The 22,713-nt window shown below is 48.7% G+C and overlaps 3 protein-coding genes across 4 annotated transcripts; 2 read left to right on the forward strand and 1 right to left on the reverse strand.

Moving 5' to 3' along the window:
- The first annotated feature begins 1,033 nt into the window (after positions 1-1,033).
- Positions 1,034-2,212, forward strand: LOC101755846 (enoyl-CoA delta isomerase 2, peroxisomal). The gene has a single exon (XM_004968518.2). The coding sequence runs from the start codon at positions 1,361-1,363 to the stop codon at positions 2,093-2,095; it is 735 nt and encodes a 244-aa protein (XP_004968575.1). The 5' UTR covers positions 1,034-1,360; the 3' UTR covers positions 2,096-2,212.
- Positions 2,213-2,413: 201 nt separating this feature from the next.
- On the reverse strand, positions 2,414-6,741 carry LOC101756248 (shaggy-related protein kinase GSK1). The gene is made up of 12 exons (XM_004968519.4): positions 6,429-6,741; positions 6,206-6,289; positions 5,557-5,616; positions 5,195-5,467; positions 5,032-5,106; positions 4,891-4,947; positions 4,191-4,331; positions 4,036-4,086; positions 3,864-3,959; positions 3,591-3,674; positions 3,002-3,103; positions 2,414-2,896 (listed from the first exon to the last, which is right to left on the reverse strand). Exons 1-12 carry the CDS (start codon positions 6,531-6,533, stop codon positions 2,804-2,806), a joined length of 1,221 nt encoding a protein of 406 aa, XP_004968576.1. The 5' UTR covers positions 6,534-6,741; the 3' UTR covers positions 2,414-2,803.
- Positions 6,742-19,748: 13,007 nt separating this feature from the next.
- LOC101756645 (RAN GTPase-activating protein 2) lies at positions 19,749-22,673 on the forward strand. Of its 2 annotated transcripts, XM_004968521.4 has the most exons (3): positions 19,749-19,999; positions 20,158-20,349; positions 20,743-22,673. In XM_004968521.4, the coding sequence occupies exon 3, from the start codon at positions 20,772-20,774 to the stop codon at positions 22,413-22,415; it is 1,644 nt and encodes a 547-aa protein (XP_004968578.1). In that variant the 5' UTR covers positions 19,749-19,999; positions 20,158-20,349; positions 20,743-20,771; the 3' UTR covers positions 22,416-22,673. The 2 variants fall into 2 exon arrangements, with proteins under 2 accessions (XP_004968578.1, XP_004968577.1); XM_004968520.4 differs by lacking the exon at positions 20,158-20,349.
- The last annotated feature ends 40 nt before the right edge of the window (positions 22,674-22,713 follow it).

Consider the following 22,713-nt stretch of genomic DNA (forward strand, 5'->3'; position numbering starts at 1 on the left):
CTCATTCTTCCATGTGACCGCTCACCTTGACCAGTTGTCTACCAGCAAAAAATGTTAGTTCTATTGGATATGATGTCATACAAGAACTCTCTACCTTCTTAAATTCAGTGCTCCTGTCTTCTTTCAAAAAAAATGTCATACAAGATACAACCATCAAAATCACCATGACTCATGCTAGGATCAGTTTTCCTTAAGGGGGGAGCTGAAAAAAGAATGTGGCTTAACAAGTTGCGTGCAAAAATTCTCTACAGAAGAGGCAATTCGGGAGGCCAGAAAAATGGTGATTATCAAGTGCATCGTCACTACATCGCGGACAAAAAAAAAAGCATATGTTGAAATGGTTTCTGCTACATCATTACAAACGATGGGCTCCACAGAATGAAGGATGAGTGAAGGTGAATAATTTTTGATGCTGCTTTGTTTGCGCAACCAAATCAAATGGGGATCGGATTAGCGATCAAGGACCACAATGGTATCTTCCTAGCTGCTTACAAGACGAGCATTAGCAGGGTGACTGAAACAGAACTGGTGGAGGCAATTGCTCTCAGCCCTGCAGTCCATTTTGCTTCAAATCTCCAATATAGGGCCAGTTTGGCACGGCTCCGGCTCCGTGCGCTTACCGAAGCACGGAGGAGTCGGAGCCGCACCAAACGGCATTGACCGCGGAGCCATTTTTTAGCACATTTGGGAGGAGCCGGAGCCGTTTTAGGCCTGCATGGAGGAGCCCAAAAAAGTGGCTCCGCGGCTCCGGCTCCGGCTCCGCACGAGGAGCCCCTCGCGAGGAGCCCTGCCAAACTCGCCCATAATAAGGTGATGATAGCCTGTCTCTCTGGTGGCTTCGATCATCCAACACATAAAGTTGGAGGCAAGAGTTTCGTCTGCAGATTTGTCCTTTGAAAGACAAGGCTACCTATAGATCCCTACCGATCAGGATACTAGCCGGTCTGATATTTGAGCCCGTCCGACCATGTCGTGCAGGTCAAGGCATAAAGATACATGAGCATAAATTTGGAGGCCGAGCGAACAGAATCTGCCTAGATATCTATCTTGAGATACTTGTGGTAAACCGACTCAAATTGATTTCCTTGTAATAACCAACTAGGATTAACATCAATACAATCCAACAGAACTCAGGACGTAATTTCCAAAGACCCGAACCTGTCTAAACATTACGTCTCTGTGTTACAATTCAAGTTCTTAGTCTTACTCCCCCACCTACAAATCTATCACTGAGCACCCTAGCTAAATCCGACGCATGTCATTAGAAGCTGTAATGTGGTAGCTCAACGGATCAGCTGGTCAGTCTCTCTTATGCAGTTTGGTTTCACGTTACTCTCACGAAAAAAAAATAAGACAAGGCATGGCCACCGGAAACCTGTGCGCCGTGGAGAGGCGCGGCCGGGTGCACGTCATCACCCTCACCGGAGCGGGGGAGCACCGCCTGGGCCCGGCCCTCTTCTCCGCCATCCGCTCCGCAGTCGCCGCCGTCCGCGCCTCCCCGGGCGGCGGCGCCGGCGCGCTCGTCCTGGCCGCCGAGGGCAAGTTCTTCTGCAACGGCTACGACCTGGCCTGGGCGCGCGCCGGGCCGGCCCCGGCCGACCGCCTCTCCGCCATGCGCGCGGCGTTCCGCGCCCTCGTCGCCGACGTCCTCGCGCTCCCCATGCCCACCGTCGCCGCCGTCACGGGCCACGCCGCGGGCTCCGGCTGCGCGCTCGCGCTGGCGCACGACACCGTTGTCATGCGGGCGTCCCGCGGGTTCCTCTACATGAGCGAGGTCGACGCGGGGATCAAGATCGCGGACTTCGTCGGCGAGCTGATCCGGCAGAAGGTCCCCGACGCTGCCGCCAGGAGGGATCTGGTCATGAAGGGGGAGAAGATGACGGCTGCGGAGGCTTCGCGGCGCGGCATCGTTGACGCGGCCGTGGACGGCGGCGTGGAGGACGTAGTTGCCGCGGCCGTCGCCGTGGCTGAGGACCTTGCGGCGAGGGGCTGGGACGGGGAGGCCGTGGCCGAGATGCGGAAGGCCACCTGGCCGGCGCTGTGGAGCATGGTGAAGGACTACGGCGGCGCGGCGCCGGAGCGGGCGCGTCTGTAAGCTGCAGGTGTTTGTTTGCTTTCCAATTTCGATCGATGACTCCATGTAAAATCAAAAACAAACTATGATTTGGGGGAATAATTAGTGGAATCCCATTCCAATTCCACTGCATTTGTATCCTTGCAATGGATCAAAATGAGCATCTGCGAAGCCACTCATCAGACTACTTAGAGTTCTCGCCAATAGAACGATCGACAGATGCATTTGTATTTGGATGTTTGGAACGCAAAAATTCAAAGAAGATTCACCAGAAGCAATTCCATTTCAGTAGGAGTCGTTCCCACTTTCCGGCCTCAAGAGCTGCATCACACACGCATCTGAACTAGAAAACGATCAGGAGCCTAAGCATTCACGAGAGAACAGTCATGGCAATTGGGGCGATGATCATTTACATCATGGCGGATGAACAAAACAGGAGCAGCTACTCTGCTGAGAAGTACTGACGAACATAATAACCAAAAACAGCCCTAGGCATTAACCAGTCACCACCACCTACATTCTTACCTTAACCACTGGACCAACATGCGCCAGTTACTGCCTTTAACACTGGCGTTAGTCTTCACGGTCAGATAATTTACATAGTTTTACTTCTCTCATCAGGCACTGCTGGGTCGATCTCTCCAGATGGTGCAATGTCGCCTGCGCTTGCATCAGCCCAGCACATGGGGAACCAAGACCAAAAAGTTGAACATCGCAGCGCCTGCCCTCCTAGCTTCCAGCATGCCCAAAGTTGACGCCATGTTGCCGTCTGATATGCTCTGGTATGAGCCTATTGACGAGTTCTGGAGAGGCGTTTGCTAGCTGCATAGCGGAAACGGGGAACCGATGAGCACAACAGTACAGCAAGAGCTAAGGTGCATTCGTTGGGGCCTTAACAGGACCGTACAACATGTTTCGTATACTTACTTCATGCTTGAAGTTGAAGAGTGGAGGGAATGGACGGCCATTTGGCAGGCGTGCATTCGGTGCCCGTAGCTCATCAAAGAAGGGGTGCGCACATGCATCAAGCTGCATAGAATCCATGAAGTGCATAAGTACATTTATAATCAACAGAATGCAAATCTAAAGATGATGTTGTGTTCCAGCTACAGCATGAGCGCTAGTGCTGCCTTTTTTAGGTGGGGCACTAACTAGTACACTTAACAAGCACATGTGACCATAAAGTTGCACCCACTCTTCATCAGCTAACACTCATCAACTCTTGGTTCTAGCATCCTGGACCACCAGGTGTCATAATTATCATATCTATCCAGGACCAGAAGCTATGGTTTAAGAGGACATACTTCCACATGGATTTAACCTCTTTTAATGGGTCATGCTCTACAAGACTATCAATAATTAACAACAATTCAACCTTTCCAATAAGCACAACCATGTAAAATAGACCATAAGCAACCAACAACCTTAGCCACATGCCTCATTCTAATTTTCTATTACCCTCAAACCAACAGCTTCAAAAATAACAATAAATAAACGAAGTAAAAAAAATACTCACAGCGGAGCAGCGAAGACTTGGTGAGTACTGGAGGAGACGAGAAGCAAGGTCTATAGCTTCCGGAGGCATTCTCTTGTGGAAAATCTGGAGGATAAAAATGGAAGTAAGAAAATTAATTAGTCACTGACACACTGGTGCAGTTTGAATTCAAAGTGCAGATATGATATAGAACCAATTTAAGTGCCCTTCAAAGAAATGTGGAACTCTGGACTGCAATTACAATACACTATATGTAAAATGACATGATGTACAATAGATTGAACATATGAATACCTTGTGCCAAGGATGAGCCTTTATCTGAGGAAACCTGAACTCAGTATAGTTGGGGTTCATACATCTTATTTCCTCACGGGTTGGAGTACCAAGAACCTACAAAAAATTCACATGGGCATAAGAAACACATAACAGAATAAAAGAATGTGTCCGGTGGAGCATTATGAAATACCTTGATTATCTCCACTAGTTGGTCAACCGCACTCTCTCCTGGAAACAGTGGCTGTTAAAACCACAACACGAATCGGTCAGAATCACATCGTAGATATTTTTTCTTAGTCGAAGTACATAAACATAGAGATTAATCATCAGATGAAGGCAACCAACCTGACCAAGAAGTAACTCCGCGAGAACACACCCAGCTGACCATATGTCTATCGAAGTTGAATACTCAGTTGCTCCAAATATGAGCTCAGGAGCACGATAATAACGAGAGCATATGTAAGATATATTTGGTTCACCAGGAATCTGACAAAGGAACAAGAGGAACTAGTTAATTGGCGAGTCCAAATTATAGTATGTGAAAATAACAGACGTGCCAAGAGAGTCCACAGTTAAAGTCCATATTTAGGAATCAATCAGACAAGTTCAAGATATAGACTTTTTTACAGAAATATGTAAGAGAACTAACATGATTATGGACTACCACCGGCAATTGTGATAACTAAAAACCTCATAGCAGGTAACAGTACATGATCAAACCAATTCAGTAAGCTTGAAAGGCGGCAGCATTTATACATTAGGTCATTAATGAAAATGGAGTCTGCGTAATAACAACAGTTAACTAGGAAATGTATCCATGTGTATACTTTCAATATTCAAGCCACCCTCAACATGCGATTTGATACTAACTACTACTGCTATCACAGAGCGACCATAAAAGGTAAAAGCAACACATTGAAGATAAATGTGCATTTTCACATAAACTGCTGCCCAATAGTAAGCGTTGCCTGACATAAGCATATTTCAACAATGCATACAAGTACTGGGTCCAACTACAGGTACTCAAGGGAGGAAATTAACATACCAGGACTTTAGCGCTTCCAAAGTCACACAGTTTGACTTGGTGAGTGAGAGGGTCAACCTGGATAGGCAAGCAAGAAGAGACCAATTCATAACCAATTACCAAATCTCAGAAAGAACATAATCTTGTTCAAGTAACACATACCAGCACATTTTGTGGCTTTACGTCCCTGTGGCAGACTCCTGGCACGGTATGAATATAGGCTAGCCCTCTAAAAAGCTGTAAACATAATAAGAGAAAACTCCTTAGCAAAGCGGGAAATCACATAAAAGCAGCTGAACAAGTTTAAGCATGGTGGTTCACCAACCTGATACATGTAGAGCTTGACGTAGATAAGAGGCATTCTCTGGTTCGCATTGCTGTAGTGCTTCAGGACACGATACAGCGTCTCCGGAACATATTCCATGACGAGGTTCAGAAATAGCTCATCCCTGGGCGTCGTCGAGAAGAAGCAGTGCTTCAGACAGACGACATTGGGGTGTTCCATGGCGCGCATCAGTTGCAGCTCCCGATTCTTGTAACGTCTATCTTGCAACACCTTCTTGATGGCAAAGGTCTCCCCAGTCTCAAGACACTTAGCCTACATGTCAAAACCAATTCAATATATATTGCATCAACTAACATACAGCACCTATAAGAACAGAAGTCCCCGATATCAAGACAGCATACCTGGAACACAATCCCAAATGAACCTGTACCCACGACGCGCTCTGCCATGTAACTTATGGTCTGCAGTTAAGGCCGAAACAACACATGAGTAACCGAGGACAAGATGAGGCCAACAAAAGTAGACAGAGCCATCAGGTTAGCTGAGCAGGCAGGCATTCAGATTCTCGTGTGTATCTAACTAAGCTAAAAGTAGAGCATTTCTATTCTGCAGACAACAAAACTAAGCACAAAACTAGCAGACCTAAAGGAGAACAAGCTTTGGAAATGCAGATAAGCCACCGATAATCAAGCGACTAAGCACGAAACAAAGCAATCTGCCACATAATTCAGCCGCAAACACTAAATCGTAGACTAATCAAGGAAAGACAGAAATATCTGCACAGCTCAGAGCCTCCAAATTAGCAGAAACAGTACAATTTCTCAACGAACCAGCACTAGTGTACCAAATTTCGGCAGAGAAAAGGCAGTACTAGCAGCTAAACATAACAAGAAACCCAGCGCAAACCAAGAGACCACGACGGATTCCGACCGCGATGCGGGTACCAAACAAGCAACGAAACCACCCCTCCGCGCACTAGCAGCAGCAACATTCATCCACACATCCGCGCAACGGACAGACAGAGAGACAAGACAGAGAATCGCAGCTCACCCTCTTCGGTTCGCCGTTCTTCCCCCCGATGGTGGTGGAGATGATGTGGCCCGGCATCTTGTCCCCCCCTTCGCCTTCCTTCTTCTGCATCACGAAAGCCAAAAAAAAAAAAGAGCAAGCACCATTAGCCAAACCGCCCACAAAGCCAGCAGATCGAGCAGCACCCTGCCCCGACCCCCATCGCAGATCCGACCCCAGCCCCAGATCTGGGCCACCCGCTCACCTTCTCGTCGCCGGCGGGGGCAACCGCCGCCGCGGCCGCCGTGGCGTCACCAGCGGCAGGGGGCGCGTCCAGCGCCATGGGCTCCGGCCCCGGCGGCGCCTCCATGGGTCCGGGGAGTGGGAGGCGAGGTCGCCGCGCTCACACGCCGCGTCCGAGGCCTATGGGGGGCAGAACTGCAGCTTGCTTGCGGCTGCGGCTGCGGCTGCGGCTGCGGGGTAGTTCGCTTGGGTTGGGGGTTGGGGAATGGGAGGGGAGGGTGGTGTGGAGCAGCAACCAGCAGTGCTTTTGACCGGTCGGGCTGCGAGGACTGCCGCCGCTTGCCTTTGCTTTGCTTTGCTTTGGACAGCTCGGGACAGCCGCTTGCCTGCTGCTTAGCGATAAGCGTGCTGACTCGTTTAGTAGCTGGGAGTGGGCAGTATTTTTAGCAGGCAGTTAGTGAGCCGTTTCTGCAGCTATTTTTTTTCTCTCTTTTGTTTTTTTACAGTTTCTTCTGCTAAATTTTGAGACCATGGAATAGGAGTGCATTGCTTGCTTGCCTAAAATGCGGGTTGGGGGTAGTGGCAGTAATCAATTGCAATTACTGAGTACCTTAGCAGCATCAGCAGATTTTGGCTGGATCTTAGATTCTCTCTCTTTTTCCACAGATATTTTACAGTAAATTAGGACCTAGCCAAGTGCATTGTTTGTCTGCCGAAAAATGAGGGTGGGAACTGGGAAGAGCGGCAACTAATCATTGCTATTTGCTTCCTGCTAAAATTAGCTGCCTTTAAATTCTCTCCTCCCTTTTGACAGTAAATATTCTTCTTCTTCTTTTTTGCTGCCAACAAAAATTGGGAAGACTGGTTACTGCTCATTACTATTTCCTTCCTGCTATAAAATATGACAATGTTTTGGGTGGCTTTTAAATTTTTCTCACTTTATATAGTCTTTTTACCGTAAATAAGACTCTAGCTAAGGAGAGCATTGCTTGTGTGCCAAAAATGAGAGTGGGAAGACTGGCTAATAACCATTCCTATTTACCGACTACTATAGGAGCGTGAAAAATTTTTGGCAACCTTTAAATTCTCCCCTCCCTTTTACAGTACGTATTCCTCTATTTTTTGCTGTCAGCAATGAGGATGTGGTGCCTGGCTGGCTGGTTACTTCTCATTGCTATTTATTGGCTGCTAAAAAAACATGACCTTATTTTAGCTGGCTTTTAGTTCTCCCTCCTCCTACGTAATATCTTTTACAGTAAGTGAGACCCTGGCTAAGGAGTGTTGCTCAGTGATAAAAATTACTGTTTCGCCCGAAACTTCTTTGCGATGGCGACCAAAATTACTGTTGGCCCGAAACTTCTTTCCTTTCCTTTGTATGCATATCACCACTGAAAAGCAGACGGAGAAAATCGATCTCAACACGCTCCAAAATTCCACAGCCAAATCTTTGAGAACGATTTTTCCAATGAACAAACAGATCCCACGACGAAACAGTGGCTGCCCCTCGATATATGCATGAAAGGTAAACGGCAGTCTCGTTCGTTCCAAAAGCTTGCGCCAGTGTGTCACCCGGGAACCTCACACGCCACCTGCTCTCGTAGCGTACGGCCGGCACCATCACTGCCACCACTTCCACCACAAGCAAACACAAACGCCTCTTCCGTTGAACGAGCCGAGCCCGGACCAGGAACCGGCGGAGCAACCACCACCCTGACCTGGCCCAGGCGTCCGGCAGCGATCCGAGGGGGAAAGCGGGAAACCGCAGCTATCCAACCTGACAGCGCGCGAGGCGTGACACGGTGGCGGTCAAAGTGAACGAAAGCCCGAGGGGGAGGGAGGGAGTGCCGAGACTGCCCCTGGGCCTCCGGCGACCATGATGGTGCCGTGCCCCCCGGCAGGCAGCGCGGCCCCACCGGGACATTGTTTAGCCGGGGCGGGGGCCCGATCCGATTATTATTAGCGCGCCTAATAATTGGGCCTCGGAGACGCCTCTCACGTCACATGCGTCCTCGCTGTAGCGCCACCGACCGTTACTCCCCCTGCTACCCTTCCTCCTCCTGTGACCGATGCTGCTGCAGTTGGTGCGGTGTGGCGCAGCGCATCGCATGGAGGACAACGCACGCCTTGACCCGGCCCGATCCAACGCCCTGGATGGATGAAGCGAGGAAGAGGACCACGAGCTCGAGCCGAGGAGGCCAGGAGGGGTAGTTTTCTACGCGGCGGCAATGGGATGGACCAGCGTCCAGCTAAGATCACAGGGCGGTGGTGCGGTTTGGTTACGAGCCGAGAGCGAGCGAAGGGAACTGGTCCAGAGCTCTCCAGATCACTGATCACACACGCACATGGCGATCGCGAGCTCGTTGTAGCGTTGCGTCTCTCCCCGGTTACTGCCTGCCACTGTACTTGATCGATCTGGATTGTGTTGTGTGTGGTCAAAGCTGGTGGTGATGGGAGAGCCTGGGCGCCTGGTCTGGGGTTGGAGATCGGGGTTGGGGTTGGACGCTACTGCCCGTCCCTGCTGGCAGTCAAATCCTACCCCCAATTATGCGGTCAAAGCTGGTTTTTCTTTCGAGCGATCTTTGCTGGCCTAGTTAATTGCCATTTGTTCCTCGTCGGGACGCTGCGAGGTACTACTTGGTTGTTGGAGCCTAGAAAGATCTGCAACTGCAAGGTTTCAGGCTCCAGGCTTTCAGCTACCGGCCAGTAATCTCTCTTCCTCACAGGCGAGTAAGCGACCCTGTAATCCATAATGCAGGTAGTAGCACTCGCGTCACATGTTCATCGGATTTTCTCGTCTCCATTCCAACCTAGAGCCCTGCAGCTATAAGTTTACACCAGAGCTCCAGCCTCCATGTGGCTAAAACGAGCTACTAGGTCGTTGCACCTTTCGATGAAAAGCGCCGGCCTCGTGCCGAAAACTTGGACCTTTCGGAAGACCCGGAGCCGATCGAGCCGCATCTTTCCTGCTCCTCCGGCGATGCACACCGGTCATGGTCACTCATCTCGCGTCCTCACGTCGGTCACCCTCCAGTCCAATCCCTCCTCCGTCGTACGGTCGTAGCCGCAGTGCCAGTGGCAGCTCGCCGCAGCTACGGGCTACCGCCATGACCGGGCGCCGAGTAGGCTTGACTGCGCTGCAACCGCGTTCAAACATGCATGGGCAGGGCAGTTGGGCATGGTCTCCCTCTGCTCTGCGTCCGGTACAGTGCCGTGCAGAGCGACGCGCGTAGCGGCCGTATTCTTTTACCTTGTGCCACACTGCTGCTGGTTCTCTGCTGAAGGCACGTTTCCTCCATTCCAAACGCGTTCGTAGCTTTCCTTTTCTCTAGAACGAAAACCTCCAAAATTCCTGCGTTTTTCCTCGGTTCCAAACAGGCCTGAAACTGAAACCGCTGCTGTGACAGTGTGGCTGGGAGGGGAGTACTTGCAAGTCGCGAGATGCAAGCAAAGGCTACTCGGTGATGTGAATGCTCACAGCGACGCCTGACTGGGAGCAGCCTCCTCGCTTGCCGACCTTGACTCATCCTGCCATAGACCTATAATGCCACGCCATTCAGCCATTGGCCCATTGCCATCCACCCCCCCTGTAGCTCCGCGCCGGCCGAGCTGCTGCCGGCATCAGAAGTCCAGTATAGAGGAGGAGAGAAGACAGGACTAGACGTAGAATTTTGGGTGCCCTGCATTGACTAGCCCCAATTGTTCTCTTGCCGTGCCATTAGCAGTATCAAGATATTAGTATTTTAGGCTTTTGCTTCGGAAAAGAAAAGGAATTTTAGAGGCCATTATCAAGATTCCAATGGCTGACTACCAACAAAGGGCAATTCTGACTGGAGCAACTGCTTCCCCATTCCAACCAAGTTTTCCGGCTAACTAAAAATATTTGCCGACCTGGGGACAAATTTCGCGTCACATAAACAACCACGTTCTCCTCCCGATTTATTCCTGCTGCCGTGCCGTGGCGCCGCCTGCGTTGCGGTTTTCCGTGCGCTCGAATGATTGCCCGGCCCTTATTCCTCCTGCCGCTGGTGGTATTCTTTCTCCAAATAGGAAATGATCGGGAACAGAACATAAGTAAGGGTTCGTTCATCTCTCTCTCTCTCGCAACTCGCAAGCAAGCTGGTCACTGGTCAGCTGGACGCCATTATCAGCGGAACAGGGATGGTGGGATCATGTGGTGGGCCATGATTGCCGTGGAGACGCAGATGCAGGACAGATGGTGTCACATCCCGCATTGACCGGAACAGGGGCCTGCCCTTGCCCTGGCGTCGGCGTCGATGTGTCGACCGGATCGGGCTTGCCGTCCAATCCGTGACCAGGATGCCGGCTGCTAGCACGCAATTGGGTAGAGCCCAGCCGTAGAGGGGAAGAAATGTTTCAGTATAGGATGCAGAGGATAGGGGAGCTGGAGCGCCGTCCGTCCCTGTTGGGAAATGGAGGAATCTCATCCCATAAGTGAAATGTTGCAAATTCAGGCAGGTATCTCAGGATCTCATTCGCGACAACTTTCTATTTCATTACCGGAACAAAAGATGTGTACAACGTCGATCATGTAAAGGCAGATGATACTACGAGCTTTCTTTAAGCCCAAACAAAATTATATAGTGCTGTGACCTTCGTTTCCGTTTAGTAGTTGTCACTGACAATGTGCGGTAACTATTCTGACCATGTGTACGAGTGGTCAAAGTTGCTATAGTAATTTGGAAAGTGCTAGTGCCGGAGGTCCGATTTTTTTATCGGCCGCTCCGTCGCAATATTAAAAAATAACTATCGAAACATCAAAACTCAACACTTGCAACAATAATAAATTGCAACACCTTTACGTGCATGAAACATCACAAACCGCTTCGTGCAACATTCAAAACAGACACATTGCAATAAAAAAAGCATCTGTTGCAGCATTGCAACAACGTAAAGAAGAAGAGACCGAAACAAAGAAAACAACTATATGCAACATCATGAACAAGTTGTCGCAGCACCCGATTGCTGGTAAGTCAGATTGTTGCAAAACAGATGAAACATTAAAAGCCACCGTTGCAACATCTAAAAATAACTATTGCAACACTCAGATCCACGACAACCAGCCTGCCCGTTGTCGGCCGAAGTAGAGGAGATGCCGTCGGATCTGAGGAGGCTACCGCTGGCCAGGGTAGGGGAGGGTCAGGGGCTTGCTCGAATCTCACCGGGGTCGGGGAGAGGGCCACTGGATCCGAGGGTGTTGGGCGCTCCCGGTGGGTTAAGGATGTCGAAGTGGGGGGAGGGGCGCCGCCGGGGCGGGGGACGAGGGCGCCGGGGTGGAAGAGCGCGACGCCGTCGAGGTGGGGAGGAGGACTCCGGCGTGGGGCGCGGGTGGGGGACGAGGCCGCCGAGTGGGGGAGCGTAACGCCGTCGAGGTGGGCAAGGAGGACGCCGGCGTGGGGCGCGGGTGGGAGACAAGGCCGCCGGAGTGGAGGAGGAGGACACCGGGGTGGAAGTTTGAAGAAGAATGGGGATGGGGAAGGAAAAGAACTGTGGGAATGGATAGGAAGCGGAGGGGAGCGGAACGACGTCCGACGCGTCCAGACGCTCGGATAGTAGCGTTTCCGTAGTAATTTAGCAATGACATTGATCAGCGGGTACTCTCAATCAGCGGTGCAATATCAAAGCGACGAGACTCTTGGCGCGGTACACGTAACTGCGAGTTACTAACGCGTGTGCTCGGGCCACACGTAAGTGATTCAACTTGAGGGGATAGTAGTACTGTAGAGGATATGCTTTCATATCAAAGAGTGCCGCATGAGAAAGAGGGTAATAAATTCCTATTAAGATACTACCAGCTTTGAGTACATTGTATCATGTTGCCCTATCCAGGACTCATAAAGCAATTATGCATATACAAATGTGCACATGTGTATTGGTTGGTCAAATATATAGAATATTGCATATCCATCATAAGCCACAATGCGGTATCATGCGAATTCTAATGACTAGGATATCAGACCAATTCCTCTCTCGTTTCTTTAATTACACGTTAGCAAAAATCTAACATAGTATGTTTATGTGTATGATACTTTTTTTTTAGTGTTACACGAACAAAATATTCCCTATCCCTATACATTGCAATAGGACCATAAGGATTCAAATATGAGTCTAAAGCACAAATATGGTACCAACACCTTAAACTTCAACGTGGGCAACTTACACATCTTGATTATGAAGTACTCCGAAAAACTAATTGCTCGTCATCACCAGAGTTTTTCACCCACATTACTTAACACGACCTCAAAGCCCTCACACTACATATCTATTTGGATTAAAACTCACCAGCTACATCAAAACATACATAGAGGGTCATGACATGCGTGACCTCCATGCGCTATTCCGTCCGCTTCAATGGGGTACCTCTGGTGCCTTTTGTTCCATCTCGTTGTCTACGCCAAGGTGATCCGCTTTCGCCCTATCTTTTCCTTTTAGTCACTAATAGCTTGTCATCTTTGTTGAAGCACTATGAAAATTTGAGCCGAGTGCAAGGCATCAAAGTGTGCAGAAGGGCACCGAGTATCTCCCACTTACTATTTGCTGATGATAGCTTGTTATTTTTCAATGCTAAGAAGATCAGGCTTGCCATGTACGATCAGCCTTATCAACTTTTGAGAAGAGCACGGGCTATCTCCTAAGCCCAAGTAAATGCTCCTAGTTGGTTCGTGAGGGAGGACATGATGAAATAGCTCAATCTGTTCGACATATTCTTGAAGTTGAGCGTTTGGATTTTGAAGAAAAATACTTGGGCCTGCCCACGCCCAACAGTCGCATGAAGAGAGGTATTTTCCAGCCACTAGAAGCACGGTTTTTGAAGCGTATGGGTGCTGGTAAGGAAAAGGATATGTCTGCAGCAGATAAAGAGATCTTAATTCAATTAGTGGCCCAAGCATTACCTAATTACATCACGAGTGTCTTCAAGTTAACAGGTGGGTTGTGTGAGGACCTCATGAGGAGTATTCGTGCGTATTGGTGGGGCTCTGAGAAAGGAAGGCAGAAGGTTCAGTGGGTCTCATGTGACACCATGATCTTGCCCAAGGGGTACGGAGGCATGGGCTTCAAGGATCTGAAATTATTCAACCAAGCGTTATTGGCTATGCAGGCTTGGAGATTATTGATCTACCCGGATAGCTTATGTGCTCGGGTGTTGAGGGCCAAGTACTTCCCTACGGGCCATTTACTGGATAAGGTGCCTGCAGGAGAAGCATCGCAAACATGGCGAGCGATTGAACATGGACTAGAACTTCTGAAACAAGGAGTGGTTTGGCGTGTTGGCAATGGAGATTCCATCCGAATATGGCGTGACAACTGGATTCCACGGCCTCATGGTATGTGTCCTCTTGGGAGCACGAGGACATGCAGGTTGCGTAGAGTTTCCCACCTTATCAACCAGCCGGCAAACTATTGGGATGAAGCACTAATCAGGCGTTATTTCTATCCATGTGATGTCGTTGAGATCCTAAAGATTAAAATACCATCAAATAATTGCAATAATTGGATAGCGTGGAATTTTGAGAAGATAGGTATATTCACCGTCAGAAGTGCTTATAGAGTAGCCATGCAAAGGAATTATGGAATGAGTGATGAAGGTAGTAGCTTTAGCTCTGATGGGAAACGTGAGTTATGGAAGAAAATATGGGGTGCTCAAGTCCCTTCTAAGGTAAGAGTGTTTGCATGAAAAATTATCAAGAATGGACTGCCCACAGGAACAAAAAAATACCACCGGCATCTGAAGCAGGAGAGCAGCTGTGAGCTATGTGGAAATCACAGGGAAGACTGCTTTCATGCAGTCATTACTTGCCCACATGTGCGAGCACTGCACCAAGAGCTCAGGAAGCATTTGTCATTGCCAACAGAAGAAGACCTAGTATACACAGGCCAAAGTGGTTGCTTGTACTCTTGGACAGGTATGATCCTGTTACTACTTTGAATTTTCTTATGCTAATAGGGACATGTTGGAATGTTAGGAATGGAGTTCTGCAAGCTGGGGAGCAAATTTCAATCCCTGGGTCAGTGGTTGTCGGATTTAGTAGCCTAGCAATCCTCCAGGGGATTACCCAAGTGGTTGATTTGTAGGCAGGGAGGATTGCGAGATAAAAACTCGAAGGTAATCATGAGAACACGAAGGTTTAGACAGGTTCGGACCTCCGGAGAGTAATACCCTACGTTCTGTGTTTTGCTGGATTGTATTGCTCGTATGATATGCAGAGAGTTGAGATCTCATGCCGTCGGGAGGCATCCTTAGCCGCCTTATATAGTCTGATGACCTAGGGTTACAAGTCGGCTTGAATCTAATCTTAGTCGGTTGTTACATGGAAAGCAATCTGAGTCGGATTACAACAAGTATCCCGCAATATCCGGGCTGATTTGAATCGTCCAAGCTCCTTGACTTGCGCTCCAAGTATCTTCACGTCCTTGGCCCGCACGATCTGGTCGGGTGGGCCCACTTGTCAGGACCGGCCAGTATTCTAGTCGATGGGGATCCATGGGGTACCCATATCCCTCAAGCCCCTGAGTGATGTGTAGGAAAATAGGAACCTGAGGACATTGCAACAAAGTTTGAAATGTGGTTGGCTACAGCTGCGATGGTGTCATAGTGATGGAGAAGCTGCGCAGTGCTCAAAAAAGAAGAAAATTCGAGCGAACGCGGAGCCAAACGCGTAGAACAAAGTCGAGTGCTGAATTGATGGATGGCGGGCATCCAGTAAGTCAAAGCGAAGGATATGGAGGGCGTCGCAAGACGCACTCCATATGGAGCATCCCCCGAGCATTGAAGCGATTAGTATAATTGGTCCAATGGTCAAAAAAGGAGAAAAAAATGATCCTAGAAGCAGGTCCTAGTGCTCGAGCACAAGGATAGGCGAAGCCATGGAGGCACGCCGACCTGAAATAGGCGCTCAACCCCCGAGTATGAGGACTAGAGGAGCCACGGAGACACGCCAACCTGAAAGAGGTGCCTAGCCCTCGAGTACGAGGATTGGCGGAGCCACGGAGGCACACTGAGTCGCCTCCCACACCCAGCCTCCGAGCCTGGGAGGTTAGCCTAGTGGAAGGAGGCACGCCGAGTCATCTATGGCATCCATCTCCCAAGCCTGGGAGCCGGCCGAGTCGTGAAAGTACACCGAGTCGCCTCCTGCCCCAAGCCAGAGAGGTCAGCCAAGCAGCAGGAGGCTTGCCGAGTCGTCTGTGGCACCCAACCCCCGAGCCTGGGAGCCGACCGAGTCGCGGAAGCACGCCAAGTTGCCTCCCGCACCCGATCCCCAAGCCTAGGAGGTTGGCTGAACTGCGGAAGCACGCCAAGTCACCTCCTACACCCAGCCCCCGGAGCCTAAGAGTCGGCTGAGTGGCAGAAGGCGCACCGAGTCGTATTGTGGCACCCAGCCCTCGAGCCGGGGGCCGGTCACCACGGAAGCACGCCAAGTCGCCTCCCGCCCCGAACCCCGGAGCCTAGGAGGTCGGCTGAGCGGCAGGAGGCATGCCGAGTCATTTGTGACGCCCAGCCCCCCAGTCTAGGAGCCAGCCGAGCCTCCCGCACCCGGCCCCCGAGCCTGGGAGGTGGGCCTGGTGGCAGGAGGCTAGCCGAGTCATCCGTGGCGCCTAGCTCCCAAGCCTGGGAGTCAGCCTGGTGGCAGGAGGCACGCCGAGTTGTCTGTGATGCCCAGCCCCCGAGCCTGGAAGCCGGACGAGCCGCGGAAGCACACCAAGTCGCCTCCCGCACCCAGACCTCGAGCCTGGGAGGTCGGCTGAGCCGTAGGAGGCACGCTGAGTCGCCTCCTGCACCCAGCCCCCGAGCCTGGGAGGTTAGCCGAGTGGCAGGAGGCTCGCCGAGTAGTTTCTTAGCTGTAAAAGGACAATGCAAACATTATGTAGCACAATGTAGAATATTTTAATAATGGAATAACTCGGAATTTTAATCGGTGTAAAAGTAAATCCTTGAGCGTCCTGCTCTTGTGGGCTATGTAATTTCCTCGGGTAGTTAGCCTGTTACATTTAAACACCTAGCCTTGCTTAGCCAGCAATCTGCTGAGAGCGGATCTCGAGCTTGTAGATGGGGCATTAGAAGATGAGTCGAGGTTTCATGGATTAAAGCGTGTGCTACCCGAGTACTTTAGCAACCATTAAGAGGGACGGACAAACCGCAAAGCTGTTGGAACTGTTCGGGAAAGTGATAGTGTGTGCTGGGCACTCATAGGGTGCAACCCCGACTGCCTGTGTAGTGGACGGACTAAGTTGTATAAGCAGTCGGGGTGTGATCAAGGTGGTCGGCGAAAGTCACAGAGACATGGAGCCGTAAAATATTTAATTAAAAATAAGACTTAGATTGATTCGTGGTCGAGTTGGAGAGTCGGCGTCGTGCCCGAACGAGCAGCCGTCGATGAATAGTTGTTGACGAAACTAGTGTCGAGTCGAAGTAGTCGGCGGTGTTGGCTGCATGGGCAGCGGCACTTGGTATGCTGCCGTCGAGCTGATGCGACCATCGAGTAATCGCCACGCTTGCAATAGGGCACCCGCAGCTTTGCTGTTGACCTGTCGACGACGTTGACGTAGGTGATGATGAATCTGCCGGCGATGAAGCAGTCGTAGGTGATGGTACATCTGCCATCAAGCTCGTTGGGGAGGATCTCACGATCACCCCTACCTGGTGTGCCAACTGTCAGATTTAGTAGCCCGGCAGTCCACTAGAGGGTTACCCAAGTGGTTGTTTTTTAGGCAGGGAGGATTGTGAGACCAAGAACTCGATGGTAATCACGAGAACTCGAAGGTTTAGACATGTTCGTACCTCTAGAGAGTAATACCCTATGTCTTGCGTTTTGCTGGATTGTATCGCTGGTATGATATGTGGAGAGTTGAGATGTGATTCTTTTAGAAGGCGCCCTTGGCCGCCTTATATATAGGTGATGACCTAGGGTTACAAGTCGATTTGAATCTAATCATAGTCGATTGTTACATGAAAAGCAATCTGAGTCAGATTACAACAAGTATCCCTCAATATCTGGGCTGATTTGAATCGCCCGACCTTCTTGGCTTGCGCTCCAAGTATCTTCAAGCTCGCACGATCTGGTCGAGCGAGCCCACTTGTCAGAACCGGCCAGTATCCTGGTCGGTGGGGACCCATGGGGTACCCATATCCCTCAGTGGTGTTCCTGACGAGATACATAGATGTTCTGTTCCAAGCCTGACAGAACCACCCTGTTGAGGATGAGCGAGGAAAGCAGAAGGTTGCCAATATAAGGGAGACTCGACCCACGTCAGGGAAGGTGAATGCTCCCAAGAAAGGGTCTCCTCCATCAGAAGGCAGGCTCAAGATTAATGTCGATGGCGCTTTCATTAAGGAGACAGAGGCAGCGGAAGTTGGAATTATTATTAGAGACCACATAGGTAAGGCATCACTTACGGCTTGGCGATGGGTGCGACATGGTAGGGATGCATACGAGGCAGAAGCACTTGCTTGCTTGGAAGGAATCAGACTAGCTGCAAAGTGGTCAAGGCATGATATGGTACTGGAAGTGGACTGCTCAAGGGTGATCGAAACGTTCAAGTTGGGTGGAGTGAACAGGTCCTTGTGGCGCCTGTCATCATGGATGCCCTGCATGAAAGTCAGCAGTTGCAGAGCTTGAACTTTGCCAAAGTTAGGAGAGAGCAAAATAAGGTTGCGCACGAGTTAGCCCATCTAGCCCTGCGTTCGAACTAGTGTTGTGTTTCCTTTTCCCATATTACTAAGTGTGTTAATATGCTCGTCTGTAATGATACTCCTTAAGTAATAAGCTCTCTCCATTCGGAAAGAAAAAACACATAGAGGGAGTGCGAGAAGCAGCATCAGCTGGTAGCAGCTTGGAGTTACCTAACAGTAGGTGGCAATCAAACTTTCCATACTAACCATCATGACTCATGAGCAAGGACGGATCTAGTGCGGTACTCGTTCTTCCTTCTCTTTTCTAAAAAATAGAGGAAGGCGCAAAGGATGCTTTATTATTTGTGGGGAGGTAGGGGGCTGGGGCTTGAGCCCCCCTCCACCTCCTAGATTTACCACTGACAAGAAAGCATCAACATGCATTGTGTTTCTTTTTTAGACTGAGCAATTAGAATACGATTGTAGTATCTAAACGCACGCATAAATACACGACTCACACAAACTATACACATATACCGCGCGTCTTTCTAGAGATCGATGAAGTCGAATATAACTCCGTAGATGACGGACACGTCGCATTACCATTGTGACTTTACGCGTATGTCAATGACCTGTCAAAATTATTTTTAGAGAGTAAAATCCATCGTGGGACACCAGAGTCCGATCCAGGGATCGAACTCGAGCAGGCAGCGCTACCACTGGGCTACGAGCCCGTTCTCGCATCGTGTTTCTCCATATATGTTTCATAGGAGTGACCATATCTCGTGTATTCCTAAATTCTAATATACCCCACCACAACCGTGGAGAATCTGACTGCCTCCAATTTAGGAAACATAAGGAATTTCTTAGCTTCCAAACAGCCCACATGGCCGCACAAAGAGAATACATTCACCATAACATGTTATCACTAATCCATAACCTGGCTACTCATTACTAACTCAAACTCAAACTTTGCAATACTACCAACGTTACAAACGCTATGCCTACCCAAATTTGTCAGTAGGAAAATAAATAACCGTTGAGCTGTCAGTAGGCAAAAGCTTGTAGCAAGCCGTCAGTCGACAATTCGAAGTATTTTGACTAAGAATTCATTCATTTGGTAGTTGCTACTACCTCCATATCAAAATATTTGTCACTTTTGATTTTTAGTCATGATGTTTGACCAATCATCTTATTTAAAAAAAATTAAGTAATCATCATTTGTTTTGTCTACGATTTACTTTATCATCAAGGGTTTGTTTGAGCATGACTATCTTTTCATATACTTACAATATATTTCTAGTAAGACAAATGGCCAGGTGTTGAGAGAAAAAATCAACAGTAACAAATATTTCGGTCAAGTATGAATACTGCAAGTCAATCTTTCATATTCTTTCTTACTCCCTCTATCATGAAATACAATGCATTTTTATTTATCCTAATTTTAACCAAGATTATAGAAAATGGCAATACTATTTAGATGTCAAATTAGTATAATTAGATCCATTATAAAATACATTTATAAAGTTTTCTTATTTGATGTTATGTTAATATTCTTCTCTATCACCTCCATCCCATCTCTCCAACAAAAAAGTGGGGCTGCGCAGTCTTATCACTCGTAATATTCGGCAAAGAGAGCCCAGCCCATTTGTGCGGAAATTTACGAAGGCCCAGCAAGTAAAAAACCCTAGTCTCTTCCCAAAATTCCCTGGCCACCCCACCCTCTCGGCCTCCTCCTTTCCAAGTTCCAACAAAACGACGCCGCGCGCTCCCGAATCTCGCCCGCTCACCGCCGCTCCGAGATCCCCCGGCCCGTGCTAGGCTGATACACATCTCGCCCTCGCTGCCCCTCAGCAGCTCGCCGCCCGGGCCAGCAGGCCGTCAGCCCCAGCTCAACTGCTACGGGTCGTCCTTCGTCGGCCGCAGCTCCTCCATCAACTACTCGAGCTCCACCGACCCCAGCCCAGGTCACCAGCCGTCATCCATAGATCCACTCTGAAATTCATTTTTTTACTGTAGTTCCCATTCTCCAGGCTTTTAATGTTTCGCTCGTAGGTAGATTCAGAGTACCAGAGTATCATTCTTTCATTTTCCATCCTGAGATTTTAGTACATATTTTGAACAGTTGAGGTTGACGGAAAGGAGGAATTGGGCCATATGAACTCACCAATCTGACCGAGTGCTTTGCACTGATGCTGGCTGTGGATTTCATTTGCTCTGATTTTTAATTTTGTCTTTCAATAAGATACGCTTGTGGACACTGCAGGAAATTCTAAAGTGCTTTGCTCCGATTGCGGTTGGTGTTACTGTGTATAATGTAATTGAGCGTACTTATATTTAAATTGGCAGCAGATTGTGATGTCTTTTGTTCAAATGATTTGTCCATATGTTTGCTCTGCACACCTCGTACAGCAAGCATATATCTAGTGATTGCATGGCCATACAATTGTAAGCAAACCACTTTAGTGAATTGTTTGCCAGCCTATCCTTGTTTAGTGAATTGATGTTGGTAATGTAGTGTAGACTTTAGTAATTAACCATGCTTAGTTTTATTCGTTTTCTTACAACTGTACTAAAGTTTGGTTCCTCCAGGACACCAGAAAATACTCTTTTCTTCAGTTATTGCATAGTTGATGTATTGCTTTTTTGGCTAGCAGTACCATATCTTATGTTATCACAGCAAGGCTAATAATTCATGTTGTACTATTAGGGTGCCGTGTCAATTTCAAAGCTTTTCACATGGATGCAGCAGCGCAAGACTTCCAACCGAGAACATTCTCCATCAAGCTCTGGCCACCAAGTGAAAGCACACGCCTCATGCTTGTAGAGAGGATGACAAAGAACCTGTCCACCGAGTCCATATTTTCCCGCAAGTATGGACTTTTGGGCAAGGAAGAGGCTCATGAGAATGCTAAAAGGATTGAGCAGCTGTGCTTTGCATCTGCAGATGAGCATTTCAAGAAGGAACCAGATGGTGATGGGAGTTCTGCTGTCCAGCTGTATGCTAAAGAAACTAGCAAGATGATGCTGGAGGTTCTTAAGAAAGGCCCAAGGACTACTGCAGAACCAGAAGCACCAGTAGCTGATACACTTGAGCCTGGTGATACTGTATTAGATATATCTGGCAGCAAGCGTGCCTTTATCGAGGCAGATGAAGCAAAGGAACTACTAAGTCCACTTACCAAACCCGGAAACTCATATAACAGAATTTGCTTTAGCAACAGGAGCTTTGGTCTTGATGCTGCTAATGTCGCGGGACCTATTCTAGAGTCAGTTAAGAATCAGCTTACGGAGGTAGATATATCAGATTTTGTTGCAGGAAGGCCTGAGGATGAAGCTCTTGATGTGATGCGCATATTCTCCAAAGCACTAGAGGGTTCTGTACTGAGATATCTGAACATCTCTGACAATGCACTGGGTGAGAAGGGTGTCAGGGCATTCAGTGAGCTCCTGAAGTCACAGGAAAATCTGGAAGAATTCTATGTCATGAACGATGGCATATCAGAGGACGCTGCAAAAGCTCTTTCTGAGCTTATTCCTTCAACTGAGAATCTTAAGGTTCTCCACTTCCACAACAACATGACTGGAGATGAAGGTGCTGTCTATGTTGCTGAGATGGTTAAGCGGTCTCCAAATCTTGAGAGTTTCAGGTGCTCAGCAACTAGGATAGGATCTGATGGTAGTGTTGCTTTGTCTGAGGCATTAGGGACATGCACACATCTGAAGAAACTGGATCTCAGGGATAACTTGTTTGGTGTTGATGCAGGGATTGCTCTCAGCAAAACCCTTTCAAAGCTTCCTGATCTTGTTGAGCTTTACCTCAGCGACCTCAATCTTGAGAATAAGGGTACAGTAGCAATTGCCAATGCCCTCAAACAGTCAGCACCTCAGTTGGAAGTCCTTGAATTGGCTGGAAATGAAATAAATGCAAAAGCAGCCCCAGCTTTAGCAGAATGCTTAACAGCCATGCAGTCACTCAAGAAGCTGATCTTGGCTGAGAATGAACTCAAGGATGATGGTGCTGTGATCATTGCAAAATCATTGGAAGTTGGCCACGCAGATCTGAAGGAGCTTGATGTAAGCACGAACATGTTTCAGAGGGTTGGGGCACGCTGCTTTGCACGGGCAGTTGCAAATAAACCTGGATTTATGCAACTGAACATCAACGGTAACTTCATCTCCGATGAAGGGATTGATGAGGTGAAAGACATTTTGAAGGCTGGTAAGAATTCGCTGGATGTCCTGGGCTCACTAGATGAGAACGATCCTGAGGGGGAGCCTGATGATGGTGATGAGGAAGATGATGAAGATGCCAAGGATGATGACGATGAGGATGGGCTGAATTCGAAGCTGCAGAATGTACAGGTGGAGCAGGAGGATTAACCATGCTTAGGTTAACTGGCTCTAGCTCTTGATCCAGTAATCTTCTGAATACCAGCAAGGCTAGATTTTTAGTTATAAACAAATGCACTGTGGCTCCACCATTTATAAACGAGTCATTGCCGTTTGTCAGAACCCTTTTGTAGCTTCTGAACAAGTATTTGTATTGCCATGATCAGGTGAAACTGACTCTTGAAGCTGGCTTGAACTTATTTCATGAACCCTATTTAGTACTCCGATTTATTCTCTGTGATTTTTTCTGAGGCTTTGTTAGTTTATTTGGAATCTGTGCTATTGTGGC

The sequence above is a fragment of the Setaria italica genome, chromosome V, assembly GCF_000263155.2.
Source record: "Setaria italica strain Yugu1 chromosome V, Setaria_italica_v2.0, whole genome shotgun sequence".
Classification (NCBI taxonomy): Eukaryota; Viridiplantae; Streptophyta; class Magnoliopsida; order Poales; family Poaceae; genus Setaria; species Setaria italica.